This window comes from Gigantopelta aegis, chromosome 5 (genome assembly GCF_016097555.1).
Source record: "Gigantopelta aegis isolate Gae_Host chromosome 5, Gae_host_genome, whole genome shotgun sequence".
NCBI lineage: Eukaryota > Metazoa > Mollusca > Gastropoda > Neomphalida > Peltospiridae > Gigantopelta > Gigantopelta aegis.
This window is the reverse complement of record NC_054703.1, coordinates 5,493,654-5,506,390: the sequence shown is the minus strand read 5'-3', so window position 1 is coordinate 5,506,390 and position 12,737 is coordinate 5,493,654. Positions and strand designations below refer to the sequence as shown.

Below are 12,737 nucleotides of genomic sequence, written 5' to 3'. Positions count from 1 at the left end.
ATTCCAACAATTCAATTGTCATCTAATAATGTCAGAAGCATGGAGTGCATACTGTGTAACAAATAACGTCTAGTATAAAATGAAAGGATTGCTTACCGGTAAGTCAGCACATTCCTTAATTAGAGGCTATTAACGTCGTGTTTATAAGGATACACCCTACATATTTTACCTATTCAATATCTGTTTTCTTGACACACTCGTGAAATCTGATAACAAAACCGTCATCTCTGCACAATTCAGAGTCAAATAGGCATTTGTCAAATTTGTGGTTCATTCCATGTGTATGTCTACAGGAGGACAGTCACTCCCGATCAGATCCTTTACTGGACATTACATTCTTTTGAAGGCAAACCCCAATATGTTTCATAAGCAAATCATCCTATGAAATGTTCCAAGTATATTTCATTTAATAACAGTAACCCTTTTTATTATTTGCATTACTTTTGTTTTAAATGAAAAGTGGGGAGTTCCTATATATAGCATCATTTCATGCTTGAGCTAAGGATCCCCCGTTATGCTAATGTGAACATCCATATTTCCGAAAACTGTCGATCAAACCGAACGCGCTCATTGGTCAGTGCCATTTTTCATTAAAGAAGATTATCTGTTTTCGACCAGTGTTCGTTATCATTATTCGTGGGTTCGCAAAACCACAAAGTAGTTCAATATGTTCTCAAATGGAAATGCATCTTGAATAATTGAATCGTATCTATAAATGTTACAGTTTTGACAAAATAGATTTACCTTTCGCATAATACTACGAATAGGTTTCCCATAGTCATCGTAACAGCAATACAAAGAACCATTGACGGTTTTGTTGGTTGCAGTGACGTCACAGCACGTCTCTCCTGGTTTACACGTGGCCTTGTGACAGATCACCGAGTTACTGAAGATGGTAGAATGTGGTTTCATGTACATCTGTGATGTTTTATACACCACGACAGAGAACAGCATCACATTTGTAACCATCAGGAAAATGGCCACAGTCTGACGAAATGGAAACATTCTGCGTGTAGAATGAAACTGTAAAAAAAGGAGAATTTACCTCCCAGCTAGAGTATTAGTGAGAAAATAAGACATTTAAGATAAATAAGTAAGATAAGAAGAACATTAGAAAGTAAGCAATGCAAGCAAGTACGTACGTATATTATTATTATTATTATTATTATTATTATAATGTATGTATTGATGTATGCATATCTATGTATATTGTCCCAGATCAGATAGGATAGGCTGGGTTGGGAGCCCTGAGTCACTGCTTTACATCGATAAATCCATGTTCTAAGAAACGGACAACCGCTCCCCCCCCCCCCCCCCCCCCCCGCCCCCATCCCCCCAAAAAAAAAAAAAAAAAAAGGTAACAAAAAGACTCATAGACAAGTTCAACACATGCATTCGTATACACAGTGTCAGGATATATACAAGCAGAAAACACAGACTCACATGAAGGCACAGGTTGGAACGAGTTATTGAGATATGTCCATAAAAAGATCACACTGGTAGTTATGGAATTTGAAACTTTGCCATTGTATTCCTTTCAGGTCATTCACATTAGGAAGTTAAGTAATATAGTTTTGTAGGAGGTAGAAGGAGCTGCATTAATGCCATGGTTAACCAATCCCTTAATTATTAACCAATTTTGACTTAGTGAAGTATAAATAGTTTTGATGTCGAACATTGATAGAAATCAATGATGCCAACTTAACAGAATCAATGCAACATTCCATCAAAAGTATATAAGGGAACTTTGATTAACCAATATATTTTCATAACCAAGAAAACTGTTTGAAATCTAGATTAACTAACTTACTGCTCTGATTAACCCTTTATCTTCTATATGCACTTTAGTTTTGGTGTCGGATAGAAATAAAATTTCATACATTTCATTAGTATAATTTTAATGAACACTTTATACCACAGCTAGATATATATTGTAAAGTGTTTTCTTCATCATTATACTTCATTAAGAAATGAGTGATGACTCCTGCTAACAAAGCTTTTAATGATAAAACTGGATATTAATTACATTTTCTTACTTTAGAACATTAATGTTTGTACAACATGTGTTTGTGGTATTTTATAGTAGCTTAAACAGGATTAGTTTTACATGTCCAACATTATTGAAAGCAAAATCTAGTTTGAGCTGTTAATTTGAATTTTTGGATCTGATGTTGACAACGTTTGAAATATGCATGGCAAGAAGAAGAAGTATAAAAAAGAGAACAAATTGTTTTTAATTGTAAAAACAAGCCATACACCAAAATCAGCCTTGATGATACATATAACACACGCACGCACGGACACACACACACACACACACACACACACACACACACACACACATTTTGATGATTAAAATATTAAATTTATTTTCCTGTTTAGAATATAAGTATCTGTAACCTTCAAATAATCTCAATGACAGAACAATAATACATGATCAGGGCCGAGTCGAATGGGCATTTGACAAAATAGTGGTTGATTCTATGAATCTCTATCTACTACCTCGTCTATAGGAAGACGGCCACTCCGAGGAGATCCTTTACTGGAGATTTCTTCTTTCTTGCACCGCAATAAAGAGGACTGCCACTCCAAGACTCGTTTACTTAATCAGCTTATTTCTGTTTGTGTAAGTGTTTGTTGTCGGCCTAATGTTTGCAGTAGCTCAAACCGGCCTCGGTGGCGGAGTGGTTAAACCATCGGACTACAGGCTGGTAGGAACAGAGTTCGCAGCCAGGTACCGACTCCAACCCAGAGTAATGTTTTTAAGGGCTCAGTGTCAATGAGTAGGTGTAAGGTCACTACACCCTCTTCTCTCTCACTAACAAACTAACAACTAACCCACTGTCCTGGAGAGACAGCCCAGATAGCTGAGGTGTGTGTGCCCAAGACAGCGTGATTGAACCTTAATTGGATATAAGCACGACAATAAGTCGAAATGAATTTATTAGTAGCTCAAAACAGATTTCATACGTACGAATAAATATATATTACCAAAGAAATGAACAATAACTGCTACAAACATCAGGACACGACCGCAAACACATTGGATATACAGACACTGGCGTCGGGTTAGAAGCTACTCGCGAATCGGTGAAGGAGAAGCCTCTTAATATGCTGCATTAATGTGGTATGCCTATCTTACCATAGTTTGACACCCAATAGCCGAAGTATGTTTCGTGCTGGGGTGTCGTTAAACATTCATTCATTCATGGTATGCATATACATATATACGTAATAGTGATTACGAATGATCATACAAATATCCTTACATATTAAAGAGGTGTGTTGAATCGATCCTCTTCTGATTGAAATCGAATATAACTCAATAACATCCCTGACGTACATATTTCCGACATACCTGTTATGTCGGAAATTGATTCAACAAAGTGTTCGTCGCTGTTCATCGCTGTTAATTTTTCATAAACTTGCATAATCTTATATATTTGAGGTGAACGACCAGGTTATAATCCCACTGATTATAAAAATAATGGGTAAGAAAAAGTCTGCATCTATTAGAGTGGATTCCTCTGACACTCATACAACCACTAACACCACCACCACTCACACCAGTGAACGTAACAGTTTCGACCATTTACTGGGAAACCTATCAAAGGACGAAAAAAGCAAATTCAACAAGCTGTTAGCTTGATCCTCAACAATGTGTCTTTCAAAACTGTCATTATTGAATCAATATGCCTAGATATTGTATCGTTGAAGGAAGAGGTGCAATAACTTAAGATGCGTATTGACGAACTTGAAACAGTATTCCCGGCGAACATGTTTGAAACTGTGTGGTATACCTGAGACAAGTGGAGAAGATACAGACTAATTAGTGTTTCATGTTATAAATGATCATATCTTGCCTGCATCTGCTCCTAAATTAACTAAGAATCATATTGGTCGATCACATAGAATTGGTCCTCCTAAGTCTGGATACAACCAAAGGCCATGAGATTTAATCATCCGCTTCACCAGCTACAGAGACCGAGCCCTAGCATTTAGTAACAAAAAATTCTAAAGCAATACAATATTGTTCCTAAAAATAAGCATAAATTGTTTGTAAATGAAGCACTAACCAAATATAGATCACAACTCCACAGAAAAGTGAGGGACCTGTACAAAGAATCTAAAGTACAAAGTTGCTGGACCCACGATGGTCAACTCCTAGTGAAATCCAATGATGGGAGAATATTAAAAATAAATAGTGAGATTGATTTGGAAAAGTTTTCGAAAATTAAAATGTCAACACTTAGCAAACACAATGGACAAACAGCTCCACTGTTATCACAAGACACCATCCCCAAAACTGTCCAACAGCTGAATGCAACGTCTGCATGCTTTGTACCCAACAGTGATCAGGATCCTTTATTAACATATACCCCATATCCAGCCACCATAGTAAATCATTTAGTTAATTTGGTTAATTTCAATTAACTCCTTATACTGTACTGTTTATGAAGTAAATAACTACATATATGCCAGCCATGATTAGCATCATGTGTAATAACACTTGCATAATGTCGTGTGTATTATATGCATGATAATAACATAATTTATTGTAGGTTAGTGGCTTGTTTGTTGATATACATGATGGTTTCTAGTCTTAATTTTGTATTTTTATATATATATTTTATATATAATCTATATACTTTGTGATATTTCACTGTTAATGTTATATACATGTGTGTGAGCATGCATGTATTTATGTATTTGTTTTGTATTAAATTAGTACAAATATGTCAACCATGTTTATTTGCATACTATTATATTTAATAACACTTGTTATAGAATAATGTCGTGTGTCTTGGTATGCATGATAATAACATAGCTTAGTGGCTTGTGATTCCCAATCATAATTATGGTTTCTAGTCTAACTATGTATAATGTTGTATATAATTGTATACATTGTGTAATTGCAATGTCAATGTTATGTATATGTGTGTGAGCATGAATGTATCTATGCATTTGTTTTGTTGTAAATTGGTATAAATATGTCAACCATGTTTATTTGCAGATATGTAATAACACTGATTATACCATAATGTCTTTTGTCTTCATATGCATGCCAATAACATTACTTATTGTAGCAAAGTGGCTTGTGTTTTGATATATATATATATAAAATACCCAATCATAATTAAGGTTTCTAGTCTATTCATATATAGTCTTATATATAATTTGTATCCTTTGTTTAATTCTAATGTTAATGTAATGTACATGTGTGTAAGCATGAATATGTATTTGTTTTGAGTACATGATAATTAAAACATATCATTATTTAAGTTACTTCAAATGTTAAGCTTGCTAGTACATGTATGTTCTCAACCATAGATATAAATGTGTGGCTTTAATTGCCCTATGCATGTTTCACATTGCATATGCACATATATATGAATATGTACATATCTCAACAATCTGTATGCGTATTAGGAGCATGTAATTAATTTGCTGAACTATTTTACAAACCATATATGTATGTCAGTTGTACATGTGCCCATGCAGGCTATATGTTTTTATGTATGGCATGTATGTATGCTTAATTGTATGTATATGTGTTTACATGTATTTTTGTGTATATTTGTAGATATACTTTCCTGTCTCTATCTTTATTACTGTTTATCTGTGTATCATTACTAACCTAATGATTTGTGCTTATCTGATGAACACTAAACATGTATATTTGTTATTACTGATTCTTTTTATGCTCCTAAATAGTTCAGTATTACTTGTTTTCCAATTACATGACTTATTTGTATATGCCAGATATGTAAATAATTTGTGTTTGCCTATTCTACTGCACGCCTAACATCCAAATAATTTGAGTTAGCCTCTTATACAATATTTAGATATGTTACTTCTGTATGTGTGTGTGTGTGTGTGTGTGTGTGTGTGTGTGCGTGTGCGTGTGCGTGTGTGTATGTATGTATGTATGTATGAGACAACTTGCTTATCTAATTTTCTGAATCATAGTACCACATGCTACTATCCATTGCATCAATGATACGCTATAGATTGCATATTTCCATTTCTTATGCTAAATTCACAGTAACAACTATAATTAATTTCCCTTCACCGATATATACCATGTATTAAATGGTTATATATAAAGTCACTTTGTACATGCTGTACATATTGTCCTATACTATTGTTTTATTATTGCTTTTTCTATAGCATTTCCTATTGGTTGGAGCCCCCCTTTTATTTCCAAAATTATATTAAACCAAAATTCAAGTTGGTGCTCACAGGGTCCTGCAACGTCACTGGAAAGACTTATAAAGTAATCTTACAAAATGAGTTCCTTCCATAATCATCCTGTTGTGCAGCATTCCCTGGTGAACAGTAACTCATCTAGATTCTCTAATATCTTATTCTTATTACCTGTACTGCCATTACTTCTCTTTACGTTGTCAGATATTCATCCCAACCCTGGTTCAGATACCTCTAAATATGGTAGATATATATTCGAAATAACTTAATTGCCAAACGCTTTAAAGATCCTGACTTTATGGACCTTGAAGTAGTATGTGTAGAAATCAATACTGGTACCAATAAGTTTCTCATTGTATATAGATCACCTAATGCCAGAATATCATACCGGGACAAAATTGATTCATTAATTGACAAATGTACAAATACTTTTTCTAACATTATCATTGTAGGTGACTTAACGAAGATCTCTTAAAAATACATCGCAATCACCCTTTTGCACGAACTATTGAAAAATATAACCTGAAAATAGTATACATGAACCTACAATAATCACCCCTACCACATGAACGATATTATACCCCTTTTGTTTTAATAACATTGATCTTGTTAGGAATAGTATGCTGCTGCCAAACTTTTGTAGTGATCATTGTCCATCAATTATTGATATACACTTCAATTCACTACGTGAAACGTCCTACACAGAAACAATATTAGATTATGAAAATGCTAATTATGATTTAATTACAACCCGTTTATTACAAATTGACTGGAACCAGAAACTTGATAACATAAATGATATTAATGTAGGTAGCGAAATTATCAATGACATACTAAATCACACAATCAATAAATATATTCCACAGAAGATTATTCGTGTACGTCCCAGTGATAAACCCTGTGTAAATAAACATATCAGGCAAGCCAATAGAAAACGCAACAGATGTCATAAAAAAGCTACTTAAAAATAATCCAGAACAATGGAAACAATTCAGAGAACATCGTAATTAATATGATTAGAGAGGCCAAACAAAACTATCTTACAAAATTACAAAATGCACTGATAGATAAAACAACCCCTATTATCCAATGGTGGAAACTGGCAAAATCCATTAGCAAATTCGGAAATAAAAACAAAGTATAAAGCCCAGTTATCGATGGTAATCACCAAGATGTAAAGCAAATGCGCTAAACGATTATTTTGACTCCATATCAAGAATCGAAAATGAACCTCATCTACCCAATATTAATCCACTGTCCCCATATAAAATATCTAGCATTGTAATCTCAGAACAAAATGTTTTTGACCAGATTAAAACCCTTTATGTCGATAAAGCGCCGGGATCTGACATTATGTCACCTAAGTTAATAAAATCCATTTGTCAGTTCCTTGTAATACCACTGACCAAAATGTTTAACAAATCTCTCTCACTAGGTTGTGTGCCACGGGACTGAAAGTGTGCCAATGGTACAGCCATATATAAAGGTAAAGGTGATATTAAGAGTCCCTCAAATTACAGACCAATATCTGTAACAAATTGCTTTGGCAAAATCTTAGAAAAAATTTACATTTAAAAACCTTCATAATTATATTAATTATCATAATATTCTTACTAATAATCAATCAGGTTTCACATCAAAAGATTCTACAACAAATCAACTACTAATTATTTATGATACTATAATGAAAAACCTAGATAATGGCAAGGACTTAAGATTTGTATTCTGTGATATTACTAAAGCCTTTGATAGGGGGCAGTTGAATTAAGTATAACTATACCAAATCAATGTTATTCACAAGAAACCCACATATTGATACTAAGCTATATCTTAATGGAATTCCTCTTGATAATGTAACCTCCCACAAACATCTAGGGCTTGCTTTAAACTCCAATGGTAGATGGACAGGTCATATTAATGATGCATATACTAAAGCTTGTAAACGACTTAACATTCTACGTATGATAAAATATAAATTAAATATAAATTCCCTAACTAAATTGTATGTTGCATTTATAAGACCAATCTTGGAATATGGTAATATAATTTGGGATAATTGTACAGCAGAAGAATCCAATACAATTGAGTCAGTGCAACTTAAGGCTGCCCGTGTCATTACAGGACTTAGGAAAGGAACATCTTCTGACAAACTATATCATGAACTGGGTTGGGAACCATTATATAAACGTTGCAAAAATAGTAAATTAATTATAATGCATAAAATACTTAAAGGCGAAATATCTCAATATCTAATGGATGAAATATTACCATATGTTAATCCCAGTAATCGTTTCACACTCACAACTCAACTTCTATTCACTCTGCCAACATGCTATACTAATTCATATAAAACAGCTTTATTCCTAATACTTTAGAAATATGGAATGATCTTGACAGTTGAACTCAAAATGAACCATGTCTGTGTACCTATAAACAAAATAAAAAAGGGAAATCCCAATTCTTTATCTACTCTCTATCTTTATGGAAATCGTAAATGTAACATCATCCATTGTCAGCTTCGTAAGCTAGCAACCTAAACTATCATTTATTTTTAAGCCATCTTTCTGATAGTCCAAGCTGTGCATGTGAAGATAACTGTGAAGATAATTTCCATTATTTTTATGTCTGCCCTCTGTTCATCAGACAACGATATTATTTATTTGCATCCTTAAGAAACCTTGATATCTATTATTATCTGGCTCAATAAACCTACGAAGTGAAGAAAACTATTTAATTTTTAAAGCAGTACATAAATATATAGCTGAACGTAAGAAATTCTAGTTATTATTCTGATTTTTACTGCCCCATATAAGGTTTAGCTCCAACAATAGGATCATCACTATTATAATTTTTTCGACTCGACTATCCCATTTCTATTCTATCTACTCTCTACCTTGTATTACTATATAATAATAAATATTAATAATGTTAAATACTTTATGCCATTGAACATTATGTTATTATGTTTTATATATCATTATGAATACTGATTATTGTCTGATGTCCATCTTCTTTAGGAGAGCACTTATATAGGCTCTGCTTATTGTGCAATCCTTTTGACTTTTTTCTGATCAATAAAATGTCTCAAAACAAAACTGGCATTCTAAGTAAGAAGAGTGTCATTAAACATCTATTCTATCTATCTAAACAAGAAAATGTATTTAATATATAATAGAAGTAGTCAAACAGTCTGTTATGAGGAGGTCACACGATATGAATGTAGCGTACGAGAAAAGCCGATTGCATAGCAACCCGATGAAATAGAAATGTTGTCCTGTCGATATCGTGGCTATTATTGTACGTAGCACTCGTATCGTGTGGCACCAACGTTAGTCAGAAACGTCTTACAATGGCTGTAAACCCAAGACAGTCACATTAATTATACAAATGCTTAACAAATACAACCCAACAAACTGTTGATAATAATAGTAATTACGCTGCTTCCTCCAGGTGATGAAACAAGATTATCAGAGGCCACAAAACACGACCTTCTTGCACCCCGGCTGCGTTTCGTTAACGTCATGGGTTAAGAATAGACACACGCATTAGGAAAGTGACCCGTGTGTATTTATAATAATATGGGGTCAAACACTCGAGAGACACCTAGTCTTTTGGCTGTGTGTGTGAGTGTGTGTGTGTGTGGGGGGGGGGGGGGTATGTGGTCCCCGAATGCATGAAAGGTCTCCTAAATGATTCTTCATATTATTTATGTACACACTGTGGGTAGACAGAAAAGTCAGGGTCGATATTCTGTAACCCGGCAATAACTGAGAAAATGACGCTGAAAGATACAACCACCATGGCCGAATTTGCAAGAACATTTTTTGTAATTGTTTGTAATTTACACTGGTGGTTGATAGTCTTACCTACTTTGATGTAATTTGCATATACTTAATTATTTCGTTGTGTTGATCATGTTTTTACAAACAATGTTAATGTTTCATTTTCCATATTTTAATTTGAAAAGATTCTGAAGACGTATTTTAACATGTACTCAGTTTCTACAGAACTATGGCAATAACATTATCTATTGATCATTCACTTGTCTCAAATTGAACTTAATATGTGTAATACAAAACTTATCAAATTTGTTCAATCATCACAGAGGGATCTAATGGAGACAATTGGAGGGGAGGGGGGGGGGGGGGGGGGGGGGGTCGTGTGCTGTGCTTCGACCTTTGGTTACACATTTATAGCAATTTTGTTGCCCACCCCCTAAATTTGAGGAGTTAGTCTACCCTCACATTTCTGTCTACCCACATGGTGTAAGAATATTAAGAGTTATTTAGGGGACATTTCATGTACACCCCCAGCAACTGGTCTAACACCCATAATCGGAACTGTGGAATTGTGTGAATCCATTGAGCCAATCTGATTAAAATTAGCTCTACTGGGTCTACCCTGGTAGATCTAACAGCATTGCGTGGACTCCAAAGTCCAGGTGACATTTCATCTATAAATAACAATTCAAATATCGACCAATTACACTTCGCCGTTTATAGCGTTATTCGGGAGCATTCAAATTCTAAAAATATCGGGCGAGACTATTTATGTAATAGGCGAAGTTGTTGGTCTATTTCAACGGGGGGGGGGGGGGGGGGGGGGGAGTGCAGTTATAAACTCTGGATTGTATACTAGTATAAACAGATTTTATGGCTATACCATCACGGTTTCTTTTTTCGTCTTAAAACGAATTTTATATATAAAAAAAAAACGGTGGTAAAAGTGGAGTAATAAACTCTGGATTGTGAAGTAGAATAAATGGATTTTGTGGCTATACTATCATAGATTTTTTTCCGTCTTGAAACGAAAGTTCAACATTAAAATTTTATATCACGGCAGTGAAATTAGTTTCCGGAATACTTCGTAATTCACCCGAATCATTTCGTATACCCTCGGCATAATCCCGAATGTTTTCAAATTCTTTTTAAATCACTGGCATGATTTTGCAAGTAATGTTTTGATTGGTCGAATGAATGGTCAACTGGACATGAGCTCCAGCAGCCTGCTGTTAGATCCACATGTAATAGTGGAGCTGATTTTAATTAGATTGCCATTGACCCTAGCGGTGCACTCACTCAGGGTTGGAGCCGGTATTGAGATGGAAAATACCCTGTTGCCTCAGGTGGGGTACGAACCCAGAGCCTACACAGCTTCGAGTCCGATACCCTAAACACTATACCACCGAGACGACCCTAAATCGTAATGTTTACTTACCGATACAGATGTTATTTCTTTGTGTATCTAGGCCTTGACAAATAGTTTAAAAGTCGATACCCGCTAACAGTGAAGCTCACGAGTGACGTGGAGTGTAACAAAGGTGTATCACATGCTGAAAAATTTCCACCCGCACATGTGACTAATGCCACGTATGCCTGTCAAGTCATAAAAAGAGATATGTTTGTATACCACTGAATACGTAACACAACCGAAGTCAACGAATTCGTACCTGACTGTCTTAAGCACGTTGTTAAGCGCGTTGTTATGGGCCTTGTTTCTAACAACATGAAATAACAGTACTTCTTTGTTTGACTGGAGCTGACCTGGGTGTCAAAGACGTGCACGACTTTCTGAGGTGGGGGTCTGGTTGTTTGTTTTGATAAGCTAACGATTATAAATATAGATCTCATCTCACTGAATCGAATTGAGCGCTATGTCATCGTGTCTGGGGATCTAAAGGCAAGATATCACTGATGCAAGATATACCACAGACAGTGTCGTTCAGCATATACCTAACGCACCAGCTCGAGAGTTCACTAACTTAATATATTTTAATCAGTCGTCAAACACACTTTCGTTTTCTTTCTTTTCAATTATTTTCGTGCTTCTATCCAATTATGGTTCAAGCACGCTGTCCAGGATAGTGGGTTAGTTGTTAGTAGTTAGTGAGAGAGAAGAGGATGTAGTGGTATTACACCTACCCATTGAGTCGTTAAAACTCGCTCTGGGTGGGTGCCGGTACCGGGCTGCAAACCCTGTACCTACATGTGTACCAGCCTTATGTCCGATGGCCTAACCACGACACCACCGATGCCGGTGCCAAGCACACGTTCAGACGACTGTATTTACAACACATTATCTTGGTTTTTATATCCATTGCTCTCATAGTGAATGCATAGTAAGACGTTTCAGGATTAACACCGACTGATAAAAAAAATGGTATTCAACATACAAAAAGTAAAAAATAATATACAGGATACAAAATATTTAAAACAAAACCCCATTTGAATGTAATAAATCAGCCTCCTACCTCGATCTATGCATAGAGATTCAAACCGACACTGGTCTCCAACCTCATTGTATGACTATAGGAATGGCTTCAACTTTCCAATACTATTCCGGCTTTACGAACAATAACGACTGAATTAATCGTCAGAAATCGGTAGTGTTCGTAAACTAGAATGATGAATAAATTAATTTACTAGACTCAAAAATGTGAAATTATTTTCCCAAATATAGGTTATCAATTTGTAACCCTTTATCAACCATCAACATCATTTATATGTATATGTTATTATGTGCAATATTTA

At 34.9% G+C, this 12,737-nt stretch overlaps 1 protein-coding gene across 1 annotated transcript in view; it reads right to left on the bottom strand.

The window, feature by feature from the left end:
- The window catches only part of LOC121373748 (lymphotoxin-alpha-like), a 37,042-nt gene that overhangs the window by 8,656 nt on the left and 15,649 nt on the right, over positions 1 to 12,737 (bottom strand). Inside the window, exon 2 of the mRNA XM_041500502.1 lies at positions 745 to 1,023. Within this exon, the coding sequence (XP_041356436.1) occupies positions 745 to 1,023 (279 nt within the window). The remainder of the gene's footprint in view (positions 1 to 744; positions 1,024 to 12,737) is intronic.